This window comes from Pseudorasbora parva, chromosome 22, assembly GCF_024679245.1.
Source record: "Pseudorasbora parva isolate DD20220531a chromosome 22, ASM2467924v1, whole genome shotgun sequence".
Taxonomy (NCBI): Eukaryota; Metazoa; Chordata; class Actinopteri; order Cypriniformes; family Gobionidae; genus Pseudorasbora; species Pseudorasbora parva.
This window is the reverse complement of record NC_090193.1, coordinates 2,876,899-2,892,708: the sequence shown is the minus strand read 5'-3', so window position 1 is coordinate 2,892,708 and position 15,810 is coordinate 2,876,899. Positions and strand designations below refer to the sequence as shown.

At 40.1% G+C, this 15,810-nt stretch overlaps 1 protein-coding gene across 1 annotated transcript in view; it reads left to right on the top strand.

The window, feature by feature from the left end:
* The window catches only part of dgkab (diacylglycerol kinase, alpha b), a 62,622-nt gene that overhangs the window by 20,425 nt on the left and 26,387 nt on the right, over positions 1-15,810 (top strand). Inside the window, exons 5-11 of the mRNA XM_067431911.1 lie at positions 1,693-1,767; positions 1,867-1,916; positions 2,110-2,184; positions 7,254-7,370; positions 7,457-7,574; positions 9,993-10,081; positions 11,817-11,927. Of these exons, the coding sequence (XP_067288012.1) occupies positions 1,693-1,767; positions 1,867-1,916; positions 2,110-2,184; positions 7,254-7,370; positions 7,457-7,574; positions 9,993-10,081; positions 11,817-11,927 (635 nt within the window). The remainder of the gene's footprint in view (positions 1-1,692; positions 1,768-1,866; positions 1,917-2,109; positions 2,185-7,253; positions 7,371-7,456; positions 7,575-9,992; positions 10,082-11,816; positions 11,928-15,810) is intronic.

The window sequence follows — 15,810 nt, the reverse complement described above, 5'->3', positions numbered from 1 at the left end:
TCCGCTCTGTTTCGCTGTATCGCCTCAAAACTCCCACAGCCAATCTCCGTACTATGGGGGATCGGGCATTCTGCTCTGCAGCCCCCAGTCTGTGGAACGCTCTCCCTGACCACCTGCGGACTCCACAGACTATAGATACTTTTAAGCGTGGTCTTAAAACCCACCTTTTTAGCAGAGCTTTTAATTGACTTTTAATTGACTTGCTACTTGTTTAATTTATTTTATTTTATTTTTCGGTTTTATTTATTTATTGTTGTTGATTGTTTTGTTTGTTTTTTAAATTCTGTAGCACTTTGAGATTTTGTTTAATATAAAGTGCATTATAAATAAAATTTATTATTATTATTATTATTATCACCTGCTGTTAGCATCCCATTAACTCCCATTCATTTTTGAATCACTTTGACAGTGAATAACTTTACATCTGAGGCGTTTAAAGACTCCATTTGTCCATTGTTTATTCATAAAGAAACACGACAATGTATAAAAGGCTCCGTTACCTTGTATCTTACACTATCGCCCCGCAGAAGCGTTTTTTGTAAAAATAGGCTAACGATTGCGTCATAACCAACGCGACTCTGTCGCACAGTTGAGAAATTACCGTATAGACCTGAGGAGACGCTCGCAGGCAATCTTTTACTGTCTATGAGACAGTCGGGGGGACGTGGAGACATAAAGTCTGATAAAGTCAAAGGAGAAGAATGGGGAGAAGCCCATAGTGAGCCAAAAGCTACGGGAGAAAATATTTAAACAACGTGATTTAGATTTCACTTTCCACATCTACTAGAAGACCTACAGCTGTCAGACAGGAGGCTCACGTCACATCTACGTCCTCAAGCTCCGTCTGAGCCGGCGCAGTACGCTCAGCCATCAGGAAGTGAGTGCCTCTGATTGGCCTCGTTTTCCGCCGTTGACGTCTATGGGGTCGCTCTGTCCATTTCTTTTACTGTCTATGGTCATCTCATCATCAACATCAGCTGAGCGCTGCAACAACATCTTTATAATGACAATATCCTGGCCGGACTACTGTTGTCAGTGATATAATTATTTGAAATGAACATGATTTCTTAATGTCTAGTGATATATCAGGGCCATTTTATGATTAATTAAAATATATTTCTTACATACAGTTCCTTTAATAATGTTCTATGTGTACGCCATAGTAAAGAGATGTGTTTTTAGTCTAGATTTAAACTGACAGAGTGTGTCTGCTTCCCAAACAATACTAGGAAGCCTATTCCAGGGTTAAGGTGCTAAAGGAAAAGGATCGGCCGCCTGCAGTTGATTTAGATATTCTAGGTGTTATCAACTGGGCAGAGTTTTGAGACCGCAATAGACGTGATGGAGTATAATGTGTTAAGAGTAATTGTACTGTTACCATCACTAACATTAAATTGCACAAGTACATAATGATTATTTATGGGTTTTTTTCTGCAAAACAACACAAAAATGCCACAAACATCCACACAATTTTTGAGAAAATCTACAGGAATGTAGTCATTTTGACCTTTTTTTATAATCAGAAAAAAATCCTGTTAAATTCTGGTGGATTCTAAATATAACTAACCACACACTAAATGTATTAACTTTAAGTATTAGAAAGCACTGGTTATTACTGGCTCTTACTGTATTTTTTTTCTTTTTTCATGAGTATTACATTGATATTCAGTGTTATTTGTTCTGCTCTTTCAGGTGGCGTCTCTCTTAAAGCTGTTTTGTGTTACTTTTCCATATTGGAGGATGGAAATCCACGAGATAAACTAGAGTGTAAGACATTCATCGAATAATCGTTTCAATTATAATTTAAACTTGGCAATACAATGTATATGCAAAGTATTTATCAATTATATGATACTTATTTGGCAGACACCTTCAAATTGTATGATAAAGATGACAATGGACTTCTTGATAGCAAGGTAACAACAGGCACACATTTTGATATTTCCGTCATGTAATACTACCCCTCTTGTCTTGAGTATGAAGTATTTCCCATTTGAGCTTACTCAGGTTAAAAATGTCCATTAATATCCTCTTAAAATAAATTATAAAATGATGTAAATTATAAAATGTTTATTTCATTCTTATTTTCTGTGTATGTTTGTTGAAAAGGAAGTTGACAAAATTGTTAAACAGATGATGAGAGCTGCCGAATACCTCGGATGGGATGTGACAGAACTAAAGCCAGTAAGTTAATCTCTTTCAGGAGGTACACTGCAAAAAATGCTTTTCGTACCTAGTATTTTTGTCCTGTTTTAAGTCCAAATATCTAAAAGGTCTTACATTAAGAAGCATTTACTAGATTGGCAAAAGTTTTTGTCTTGTTTTGGGAGAAAATAAACTGGAGAAAATGATAATTCCCTATCCCCTATATAGAGCACAGTCTGATCGTTCCCTATCCCCTATATAGAGCACTGTCTGATCGTTCCCTATCCCCTATATAGAGCACTGTCTGATCGTTCCCTATCCCCTATATAGAGCACTGTCTGATCGTTCCCTATCCCCTATATAGAGCACTGTCTGATCGTTCCCTATCCCCTATATAGAGCACTGTCTGATCGTTCCCTATCCCCTATATAGTGCACTGTCTGATCGTTCCCTATCCCCTATATAGAGCACTGTCTGATCGTTCCCTATCCCCTATATAGAGCACTGTCTGATCATTCCCTATCCCCTATATAGAGCACTGTCTGATCGTTCCCTATCCCCTATATAGAGCACTGTCTGATCGTTCCCTATCCCCTATATAGAGCACTGTCTGATCATTCCCTATCCCCTATATAGAGCACTGTCTGATCGTTCCCTATCCCCTATATAGAGCACTGTCTGATCGTTCCCTATCCCCTATATAATGCATTGTTTGATCGTTCCCTATCCCCTATATAGAGCACTGTCTGATCATTCCCTATCCCCTATATAGAGCACTGTCTGATCGTTCCCTATCCCCTATATAGTGCACTGTCTGATCATTCCCTATCCCCTTTATAGTGCACTGTTTGATCGTTCCCTATCCCCTATATAGTGCACTGTTTGATCGTTCCCTATCCCCTATATAGTGCACTGTCTGATCATTCCCTATCCCCTTTATAGTGCACTGTCTGATCGTTCCCTATCCCCTATATAGAGCACTGTATGGTCGTTCCCTATCCCCTATATAGAGCACTGTCTGATCATTCCCTATCCCCTATATAGTGCACTGTCTGATCATTCCCTATCCCCTTTATAGTGCACTGTTTGATCGTTCCCTATCCCCTATATAGTGCACTGTCTGATCATTCCCTATCCCCTATATAGTGCACTGTTTGATCGTTCCCTATCCTCTATATAGAGCACTGTCTGATCATTCCCTATCCCCTATATAGTGCACTGTCTGATTGTTCCCTTTCCCTATAGAGCACTGTCTGATCGTTCCCTTTCCCTATAGTGCACTGTCTGATCGTTCCCTATCCCCTATATAGTGCATTGTTTGATCATTCCCTATCCCCTATATATAGAGCACTGTCTGATCGTTCGCTTTCCCCTATATTGTGCACTGTCTGATCATTCCCTATCCCCTATATAGTGCATTGTTTGATCATTCCCTATCCCCTATATAGTGCACTGTCTGATCGTTCCCTATCCCCTATATAGTGCATTGTTTGATCGTTTCCTATCCCCTATATAGAGCACTGTCTGATCGTTCCCTATCCCCTATATACAGCACTGTCTGATCGTTCCCTATCCCCTATATAGTGCACTGTCTGATCGTTCCCTATCCCCTATATAGAGCACTGTCTGATCGTTCCCTATCCCCTATATACAGCACTGTCTGATCATTCCCTATCCCCTATATAGAGCACTGTCTGATCGTTCCCTATCCCCTATATAGTGCACTGTCTGATCATTCCCTATCCCCTATATAGTGCACTGTCTGATCGTTCCCTTTCCGCTATATAGTGCACTGTTTGATCGTTCCCTATCCCCTATATAGTGCACTCTCTGATCGTTCTCTTTCCCCTATATAGAGCACTGTCTGATCGTTCCCTATCCCCTATATAGTGCATTGTTTGATCATTCCCTATCCCCTATATAGTGCACTGTCTGATCATTCCCTATCCCCTATATAGTGCACTGTCTGATCGTTCCCTTTCCGCTATATAGTGCACTGTTTGATCGTTCCCTATCCCCTATATAGTGCACTGTCTGATCGTTCTCTATCCCCTATATAGAGCACTGTCTGATCATTCCCTATCCCCTATATAGTGCACTGTCTGATCATCCCCTATCCCCTATATAGAGCACTGTCTGATCGTTCCCTATCCCCTATATAGAGCACTGTCTGATCATTCCCTTTCCCCTATATAGTGCACTGTCTGATCATTCCCTATCCCCTATATAGTTCACTGTCTGATCATCCCCTATCCCCTATATAGTGCACTGTCTGATCGTTCCCTTTCCCCTATATAGTGCACTGTCTGATCATTCCCTATCCCCTATATAGTGCACTGTCTGATCATCCCCTATCCCCTATATAGTGCACTGTCTGATCATTCCCTATCCCCTATATAGTGCACTGTCTGATCATCCCCTATCCCCTATATAGTGCACTGTCTGATCGTTCCCTTTCCACTATATAGTGCACTGTCTGATCATTCCCTATCCCCTATATAGTGCACTGTCTGATCATTCCCTATCCCCTATATAGTGCACTGTCTGATCATCCCCTATCCCCTATATAGAGCACTGTCTGATCGTTCCCTATCCCCTATATAGAGCACTGTCTGATCATTCCCTATCCCCTATATAGTGCACTGTCTGATCATCCCCTATCCCCTATATAGAGCACTGTCTGATCGTTCCCTATCCCCTATATAGTGCACTGTCTGATCGTTCCCTTTCCCCTATATAGTGCACTGTCTGATCATTCCCTATCCCCTATATAGTGCACTGTCTGATCGTTCCCTTTCCGCTATATAGTGCACTGTTTGATCATTTCCTATCCCCTATATAGTGCACTGTTTGATCGTTCCCTATCCCCTATATACAGCACTGTCTGATCGTTCCCTATCCCCTATATAGAGCACTGTCTGATCGTTCCCTATCCCCTACATAGAGCACTGTCTGATCGTTCCCTATCCCCTATATAGTGCACAGTGCACTGTCTGATCGTTCCCTATCCCCTATATAGTGCACTGTCTGATCGTTCCCTATCCCCTATATAGAGCACTGTCTGATCATTCCCTATCCCCTATATAGAGCACTGTCTGATCATTCCCTATCCCCTATATAGAGCACTGTCTGATCGTTCCCTTTCCGCTATATAGAGCACTGTCTGATCGTTCCCTATCCCCTATATAGTGCACTGTCTGATCGTTCCCTATCCCCTATATAGTGCACTGTCTGATCGTTCCCTATCCCCTATATAGAGCACTGTCTGATCGTTCCCTTTCCGCTATATAGAGCACTGTCTGATCGTTCCCTATCCCCTATATAGTGCACTGTCTGATCGTTCCCTATCCCCTATATAGTGCACTGTCTGATCGTTCCCTATCCCCTATATAGAGCACTGTCTGATCGTTCCCTATCCCCTATATAGTGCACTGTCTGATCGTTCCCTATCCCCTATATAGTGCACTGTCTGATCGTTCCCTATCCCCTATATAGTGCACTGTCTGATCGTTCCCTATCCCCTATATAGAGCACTGTCTGATCGTTCCCTATCCCCTATATAGTGCACTGTCTGATCGTTCCCTATCCCCTATATAGTGCACTGTCTGATCGTTCCCTATCCCCTATGTAGTGCACTGTCTGATCGTTCCCTATCCCCTATATAGTGCACTGTCTGATCGTTCCCTATCCCCTATATAGTGCACTGTCTGATCGTTCCCTATCCCCTATATAGTGCACTGTCTGATCGTTCCCTATCCCTTATATAGAGCACTGTCTGATCATTCCCTATCCCCTATATAGAGCACTGTCTGATCGTTCCCTATCCCCTATATAGAGCACTGTCTGATCGTTCCCTGTCCCCTATATAGAGCACTGTCTGATCGTTCCCTATCCCCTATATAGTGCACAGTCTGATCGTTCCCTATCCCCTATATAGTGCACTGTCTGATCGTTCCCTATCCCCTATATAGAGCACTGTCTGATCGTTCCCTATCCCCTATATAGTGCACTGTCTGATCGTTCCCTATCCCCTATATAGTGCACTGTCTGATCGTTCCCTATCCCCTATATAGTGCACTGTCTGATCGTTCCCTATCCCCTATATAGAGCACTGTCTGATCGTTCCCTATCCCCTATATAGTGCACTGTCTGATCGTTCCCTATCCCCTATATAGTGCACTGTCTGATCGTTCCCTATCCCCTATGTAGTGCACTGTCTGATCGTTCCCTATCCCCTATATAGTGCACTGTCTGATCGTTCCCTATCCCCTATATAGTGCACTGTCTGATCGTTCCCTATCCCCTATATAGTGCACTGTCTGATCGTTCCCTATCCCTTATATAGAGCACTGTCTGATCATTCCCTATCCCCTATATAGAGCACTGTCTGATCGTTCCCTATCCCCTATATAGAGCACTGTCTGATCGTTCCCTGTCCCCTATATAGAGCACTGTCTGATCGTTCCCTATCCCCTATATAGTGCACTGTCTGATCGTTCCCTATCCCCTATATAGTGCACTGTCTGATCGTTCCCTATCCCCTATGTAGTGCACTGTCTGATCGTTCCCTATCCCCTATATAGTGCACTGTCTGATCGTTCCCTATCCCCTATATAGTGCACTGTCTGATCGTTCCCTATCCCCTATATAGTGCACTGTCTGATCGTTCCCTATCCCTTATATAGAGCACTGTCTGATCATTCCCTATCCCCTATATAGAGCACTGTCTGATCGTTCCCTATCCCCTATATAGAGCACTGTCTGATCGTTCCCTGTCCCCTATATAGAGCACTGTCTGATCGTTCCCTATCCCCTATATAGTGCACAGTCTGATCGTTCCCTATCCCCTATATAGTGCACTGTCTGATCGTTCCCTATCCCCTATATAGAGCACTGTCTGATCATTCCCTATCCCCTATATAGTGCACAGTCTGATCGTTCCCTATCCCCTATATAGTGCACTGTCTGATCGTTCCCTATCCCCTATATAGAGCACTGTCTGATCGTTCCCTATCCCCTATATAGTGCACTGTCTTATGTGCATGTAAAGGGAGGCATCCCATCTTTTGGCAATATAATGTATTTTAATGCATTGTTCCTTTTTCTAGGTACTTGAAGACATGCTGAAAGCCATAGACGTGGACAGCAGTGGTACTGTAACCCAACATGAGTGGATAAAAGGGGGCTTGAACAACATTCCTCTCCTGGTTCTGCTTGGGTTAAAGGTAAACAGCCTCTGTCAGAATGGACTGTGTATGTAGTCATGTGATGAGATCTGTTTGTCATGTGGCGTTTTTAACTCTATCTACAGGGAGCTGAAAAGGACGGCCAGCATGTCTGGCGGCTGAAGAACTTCAACAAGCCCACATATTGCTTCGTCTGTCAGAAGATGATGTTGGGTCTGCGGAAACAGGGCTTGTCTTGCAATTGTGAGTTTATCAATGATGGGCATATTTATTTAATTTAAATTTACAGCTTTATACATATTCTTTTCTCGTTAAACATACAGTTGTCTAAATCCGCAGTCCATTTCAAGGGTCCCAACATTTAGTTTTCAGTAAATGGATGCTTTTACACAGGACATGAAGTGTGCTTAACTGAATGTAGTGTATGTCAGATATTAATATGTGTATTTAAACTGGCAGATAATAACATATTAATAAAATAAAAGGCCAAATAAGTGTACTTAAAGAGCTGTTTTAAAGAGACCTTGTTTTATTAACACAATTGACCATAAGCAAGGGGTGTTCTTAAAGGCACAATATGTAAGATATTTAGATTAAAAGTGTGTGTGCATTGCCTATCAGTGACATCATACAGTACCTGTGTTACCGTCAGTTTTTAAAAAAGTGCATATTGTGATTAATATAAGCCAGTTGGAAAACCTAAGGTGAAATGTGACTTGTTGGTGTGGCGGTATCTTCAATTAATTTCCTGAGGAAGCGGTAACAGCATCAATAGTGTAATACTTAGTTTATTATCAGAATACAGTCAGAATATAGTCATTTAAATAGTCAGACTTAACGTTAATTTATGGTAAACTTTAGTTAGGTTAATTTAACACAATGGGAGTGTTACACAAGTGTGCTGAAATCAGCTTGTGCTGCACTGACTGAAGCGTGTAGAAAAAACATGACAAGAAATGGCTAATATGAGCCAATTAATGCTCCTCTGCTGCCATCTACAGGTTATAGAGGTCATTCATGTTTTTTTATAAAAGTGTTTTCTATCAAATGTTGTTTTTCCTACATCTTGAAACGTTTGGTTTTAACAATGGGGAGGATGAACAAATGAGTCCAAATACAGACACAGTGTTTCTTATTCCAATGTTCCCATTAGCTTCAAGTCTTTATTCAAGGTGTATTGCCAAATTAGGTAAGTGTGTCTGTATTAAAATATAAATACAACATTAAATGCAATTCAGGAATGCTTTGGAATATAGACATACGCTTGGTATCAATGTAAAGAAGACAGTCAGCAGAGTATTCCTCAAGTGAAATCACTTCAAAAAATTAAAGTATAAAAAAGTTATGGAAGTTTAAATTTACTGTAAATCAAATATACTGTACTAGATATTTAATATAAAATATATATGTTACAAAATATTTTGTACTCTAAAATGTCTATCAAATCAAAGCCATATGTCTAATCAATTTTTGTTCCAAATTTGAAGTTGATATCACAAAAATTGAAGTTCCCATAAGATTTTGGCGTTGTACCACACATAGCCACCGGGTGTCATAGAAATTCCTTAGATTCTTTTAATGCAATTTCCTGTGTCAAAATTATATATTTTTTTCCAAATATTACCAAACAGTTTGTAGATATAGAACCGTGAGACTCTTCCGACGATATGTGTTTTGTCAAGATTAGACAAAACTAATAAAACTTTATTTTCATTATAAAGTAGTTAAATAAATATGAAACATGACTACGCCACTTGGGGAGGAGCCCGCTAGAATAATTTAGAGCACCGTTTCCATGGTAACACAAGGTCCGATTTCAAAGCGTTTTTCACAGGATGCATCTTGAGTTTGTAAGCTTTCGAATGATATATAGCTTGTCAACATTAGATCAGAATAAATATATGATATAAATGTTTTAAACATGCAGTGGCAAACGGGCCCACCGGTGGGCCAGTGACACTTAACAGGTTAACAGGTTAAGTTTGTATAGTGAATTTTCATGTATACTTTCGTAAAGGGGTGTGACAGATAACAGGTTAAAACGTCAATCATTGATGGTTTTGTGTTGATGTACAGCGAGTACAGAACGACAGATAACAGTTCACCGGAAATGCCCAAGCTGGCTTATCCAAGACCAGGAAGAAACCATGCGTATGGAAAAAAATATCAATTGAAAAGTTTTAAAGTACATTTTAAGTCATTATGTTTTTAACTGTAGTGTGTTAATTAAAATATTTGAAATGTACTGAAGTAGATGACATACAAGTTAATGTATATTTTAGGTTATCAATTCATAAATGCTTGTCAGTAAATTCAGCAGTACGTTTTATTTGCCATATTTAAAAGAAAATAGATGTAGTTATGAAATTACATATAAAGATGTACGTAGGTTGGTCAAAAAAACACTTTCAAGTTCAACTAAATTAAATTTAAATGTAATAAACAATTCAAATGAAGTGTCCAAAAACATTACATCTATTTCCCATGTAAGTATATTATTTTAAAGTACATTATGTTTGTGATAAGTGTGCTTCTTTTTCACGAGGGTACTCTAACAATACACAGCTTTCACAGGACGGTACGCCTGCTTGATGGTGTTTCTGTAAATGCCCTTGTCTGTGGCCATTTTGTAATTGTCTCTCTTCTTTTATTAATTTCTAGTTTGCAAGTACACCGTCCACAGCAGCTGTGCCAACAAAAGCCACACACCATGCGTCAGGACCTTTGTCAGGTCCGAAACAGAGATAGGGGTGAGAGATGATAAAAGAACATGCATGCTAATGAGTTTACCCTTACATGGGGTTCTTCTTTATTTGCAATTTGTGTGTTGAATTGATTCATTAAGGGAAAAGTTCACCCATACATGAAAATTATCTCATAATTTAATATTTAATAATAAAACCCTTTAAGCCATCCTGATCCAGGTGTATATGACTTAATTAACAGAAAAAAAGATACATGCATCTGTCCTGTAAACAATACAACACTTTCGGCTATATGTGATTGTGAACATATATCTGCCCATACAGGCTTTTTTGATCAAATGTGGATAAACAGGCTATATACTGAGGTCTCCATAAATTAAAGGAGCATAGAGCCAAATGAGCCTATATGAGACCCTGAGCTATTGTTTAGGGCTAGTAGTTGGCGGGTTTTGTTTTAAAAACTTGGCAACCCTGTCTGCACGCACGCTGGAATAAACGATCTTTGCCGGTGTTGTAAAAAAATAATAATAATTTAATGATACACAGAGTACTTACCCAACATGATCATCATTTTTGAGAGAAATTGTGAAGGTGATGCAGATACAAACAAGCTCTCCGTTTAGGATTCGAGTAAATATAATCCAAGCCCCTTTGATGACGTGATGATTACGCTACTGTTGATCATCTGTCCGTCATCGTCTAAAGCCCGCCCTGATGATTTCATTGGTCCGAACAGTTTCTGTTCGGAGATAATTACTCCTCTATTGAGCGATGCCAGACCGAACTACCCGACCTAAAAATGTTGTGGGCGGGGCTAAGTTCGGCTGGCATCCAGGCTAACACTAGCCAGTCCCACATCAAGATGTTTGGTCTGGAACTCACCATAGACGGGGCTCAATCCGAGGGGCGGATAAACGGTTGTCTTTCAAACTCCCACTGCACGCGATAGGATAGCGCTACAACCAACCAGAGCAACGAAGGTGAAGCAGAGCTCGCTGACAGATTAAACATTCGCCGTATCCGGTCGGCTAAACTCCGAACACATCTTCCCTTTCCCTTTTTTTAAAGAATGACTTCAGTGCCGCTCTTTGTTCTTTTCTCAGAGAAAAGCTTAACTCAAGTCTTCCAGAGTCGCGGTCAAAGCTGATTCGAAAGACCGCCGTTCGCCAGTTTCTGTGTTTACTAGAAGCACGCAAACGCAACTCGGCCGTCGTCATTATGGCCCCGCCCGCCAACTCTATACACGATGTGATTGGCCCGTCCAGATTGTGAGGAATACAGCTCAGAAGGGTATTGAGAGTTCCTAGACGACGCTTGCGGGCAGATTAAATTTGCTGCCGCTAGGGTGCGTCTAGATTTCTAGGCTAGGCTAACACACCTAGGATGGCTTGAGGAAGAGTAAATCATGGGGTCATTTTCATTTTTGGGTAAACTATCCCTCTAAAGGGGTCAAGAACTGCATTGTTTTATTGTTTTGTAATGTTTCCTGAGGTGCACTTATAATGTTAGTATGATTTTACATTAAAAAATGGTCATCATTTTTAAATTTTTAGCCTCTGATTAATATGCTCTTTTTAAAAGGGCATGTCTGCTGTGATACTTCAGTGTGATAAGTATTACATGTTTAGTTTTCAAAAACTTTTTTACAATTACAGCTCTCAAGGTTAACTAATGACCTCTTATATGTCAAAAGTGTAAGAAAAATTAGATTTCTAAGTTCATGACTCCTTTAATGCAAGTTAATGCTTGGCATGTGAATGAGTTTTTCCTCCTTCTCCAGTGTTCGGTTCATGACTGGATCAGTGCTGACTGTGAGTCCAACAAATGTGAGATTTGCCACAAAAAGATCAAGATACTCACAGGAAAGAGCTGTGCATGGTGCCATCACATGGTGAGCGCTGATTTATTTGTCCAGATACATTTACATTCGATCATTTAGCAGATCTTTTATCCAGACAAAGCAACTTACAATAGAGGCAATCAAACCAGCAATAGGGCAACAATATGTAAGAGCTGTGTCAAGGCCCAGTTAGTCTAGTGCAGTACAATAATATCAATAATAATAATAATATGTATACAATAATACATTTTTATATTTAAATAAATAGATAGAATAGAAATAGAACAGAAAATGTTGATGTTAATGGGTCAAGTATTGATGAAAGACATTCTTGTAAATGGCTAAAAGAGCTCATGTTGAGTTAGGCAGGTTCTTCAAGGTAAAGGTCTGTGAAAGTGATTTTGTGCCTCTTTGGGATGGCACCACAAGGCAGAACGGACACTTCTGGAGGGCACATAGGTCTGAAGTAGTGAGTTTAGGTATAAGGGTGCAGAGCTAATATAACTCTGATTATTTCCGTCTGAAAGAAGAATGTCATACACACCTAGAATGACTTGACGGGAGAGAAAATCATGGGGTCTTTACCCTTTAAAGTAGACAAAAATCGTTTTTTCTAAAAAGAGCTCAAATAATCTCGGTTGTATTTAAAAGTACTCTGAAATGTTCATAATGAGAATGCTATACTTTGAGGGTTCGGTGTGTGTGTTTCTGTGGGCCGTCTCTGAGATTCGTGGCCTTCTGCAGGATGGTGTGTGTGTCCCGTCTCACACTGGAACAGGTTTTCAAAAGTCGGAGCGGTGGCCAACCCTGAGAGCGAACATCAGTGTCATTTAAATCATTTATCATGGTGTCTGCAATCCTTTAATACATTATGGTATTAAAGGGATAGTTCACCCAAAAATGAAAATCTACCTATGATTTACTCCCACTCAAGTCATCTTAGATGTATATGACATTCTTCTTTCAGAGGAATACAATGGCCCTCATTTATCAATCTTGCGTAGAAACGGGCGTATATGTTGGTGTAAGATTATGCTTCCACTCCTCTCACCGCCTGATTTATGAAACTGTGCGCACCTCTGCAATCCAGGTGTAGCAATACCTGCCCTTGATAAATGCGGCGGCTGAAAACGATCGTCATTAGAATAACACGCCCCTATATATTCAAGTCTCCGCCTCCCCCACGCCTTCATTTTACGCCATGGACACACGGAAGACGGCAAAGAAGCGAAACTTCTCCGACGTGGAGATCGGGCGCGTCTCAATCATCTCACTAGTCCACTAGTCAGGGCACTGATTAGGACATAAGTCAATGGGCTGACTCCCTGATCAGTGCCCTGACTAGTGAACTATTGAGATGATTGAGACGCGCCCATCGAGACCATCACCAGGGAAGTGGAAAAAAAAAAAACGAAATTGTTTTGGGAGTTTAAAGAGTGGGATTAAAGGCGTCCACAAAAACAAAATATGGACCCAAATATCGAGTACTGTTAATAGTGTGGAGGTTGATAAGTGCACTCCAGCAGTTTAAATAGCTGTTCGATGATAAATTACCATCACAATGCATTATTTTACAGCATGTTTTGAAACAATTAGCATTTAATTTCGTATCACGCCACATGTATTGGGGTGTACGACAGTGATGATGATGTGATGTGGAGTACCATTCATTCACATTAATAATTACATGACAATTTGTAAGATTCTTCTTATTATTATTATGATTATTATTCTTAATGACGCTTGTTATTTAGAAGAAGAATGTCGTTTTTATTGATTTTATTATTATTTAAAAGAAGAAGGTCATTTTTATTATTTTGTCAGTGTGAATTATTTTAGTCCCAGTCCGTGCGCAGCTGCCGGGCCAGGCACGTCAGATAAAGCGCACAGGCTCGCGACTGGAGGAATACATATGCCTACAAATCAAACACTTTGGTAAAGTCACACAAATTAAACATTGACGTTGTTGCACAAAAATAAGCACTGAATGTTAGGCTGAAGGTTGTTGTGGTTTTTAACAGTGGGTCATATAGCATATCTTGCCAGTGAGTTTTGTGGTGTTAGGAATTGTTTTTCTGCGCATTTTCGCACTAACTCAAACGTGCGTACACCACCTCCTGAGCTGGCGTAGGTTTTGAGCGTGTGTGTGTGTGTGTGTGTGTGTGTGTGTGTGTGTGTGTGCGTACACCCCCTCCTGAGCTGGCGTAGGATTTGAGCGTGCCGTACGGCAACATCCATATTGATAAATCTCAAAGTCACCGTGGGTTTGGGTGTACGCAAGGTGTACGCTGGAAATTTGGTGTACGCACTTTTGATAAATGAGGGCCAATCAGAGTTATATTAATAATGTCCCGGCTCTTCCAAGCCTTATAATGGCAGTTAATGGTTGGTTAAATTTTGAAGTCCAGAAGAGTGCATCTATCCATCATGTAACTGCTCCACACGGCTCCAGGGGTTAATGAAGGCCTTCTGAAGTGAAGCGTTTGTGTGTCCATCCTCGTCTAAAGCAGGGGTTTTCAAACTTTATGATGCCAAGGACCCCCAAATATGATGAACCTTTATAAGGGACCCCCTTCTTAAAATCCATATATTTTAATGTACGAAAAAAAACATTTAAACGGTTAGATAAATAGTAAGTGTGACATTATAAATACAGTACATTGTTTCCCATCTTAAATTAGCCATTAATGTTGAATGTATAAACCTGAAGAAGAACATTTTTAATTAAAATTATTTGTATATAATTTTTAAAATAAATATATGCAAGCAGCGTATATACTATGTTAAGAAAACTGCCTTACAACCCCAGTGAGAAAGATAAAGGGGAATATAGTGAGAAAAAATCACTAAAGACACAAAGCAAACATACAATTCTATAATTTATATGGCAAGAAAGGAGATAAACATTTAAAAATTAAATAAATAATAATAGGGCATAAATCCTCACATAGACCCATAATAATGATAATAATACTTTTAATTTGTACCGGTGCTCTTCCTACTTGTTTTACAACTTAACAAGTAGCAAATATACATTGTTATCAGTTTGCACTGCATAAGTTATGAATTATATATAGATTAATCCTTATTAAAGGTACTGAAGTTATTTAGTCAAGAGCAGTGCATATTTAGTGAGCTTACTTTTGCTCTTTACATTGTCATTATAAGTGAATACTGTCACTTTAAAAGATCTTCGGCTGTCGCACATGATGAAGTCGCAGTTACAAAACTTACCAAACGCGTGACTGTCCCCCAGCCGGCTCCTCTTCAGAAAATTACAGTCGCTGTCTTTTTAATAGTTACCTTTTTAATAACGCACGTTAAAATACGGGATATATACAGGAAAATACTAATACGGGAGGACGGCGGCTTAAAGTACGGGACTTTCCCGGCCAAAACGGGATACTTGACAGGTATGGTTTCTGTTCCGGCATATTTACTCCTCTATGGATCGAGTCCAGACCGAACTGCCCGAGCTCAGATTGGTGCTGAGTTCGGCTGGCATTATCCAGTCTACATAAATATGCCCTCTTTAATTGATTTAGTTGGTTGTTTGATTTAGAAAGGTCTGTGCCTGTGTATGCTAAGGCCGGGGACACACTGCAAGCGTGCCGTGAGCGTCTCGGCTGCGTGGCATGTCCGTTTTTATTTCGGCTCCCATGTTAACCGGCTCACACCAGGCGGAAAAACGGGTGCATGCTTCAAATAGAAGAGACGCCTATTTTTCACACGACACGCGAGCGTGTTGAAAGCGTTTCCTGGCAAAATAGAATAGGAAATGCGGTTTATATGTCATTTTGACACGAATACATATTAATAAATTACATTTTCATGTTTGAAAGTCTGTAGGTTAACATAAATGTAGGTATAGGCCTAATTGTAATAATAAAACAACATAATTATCGATTTTGAACCCTGTCAATACAGAACAAAA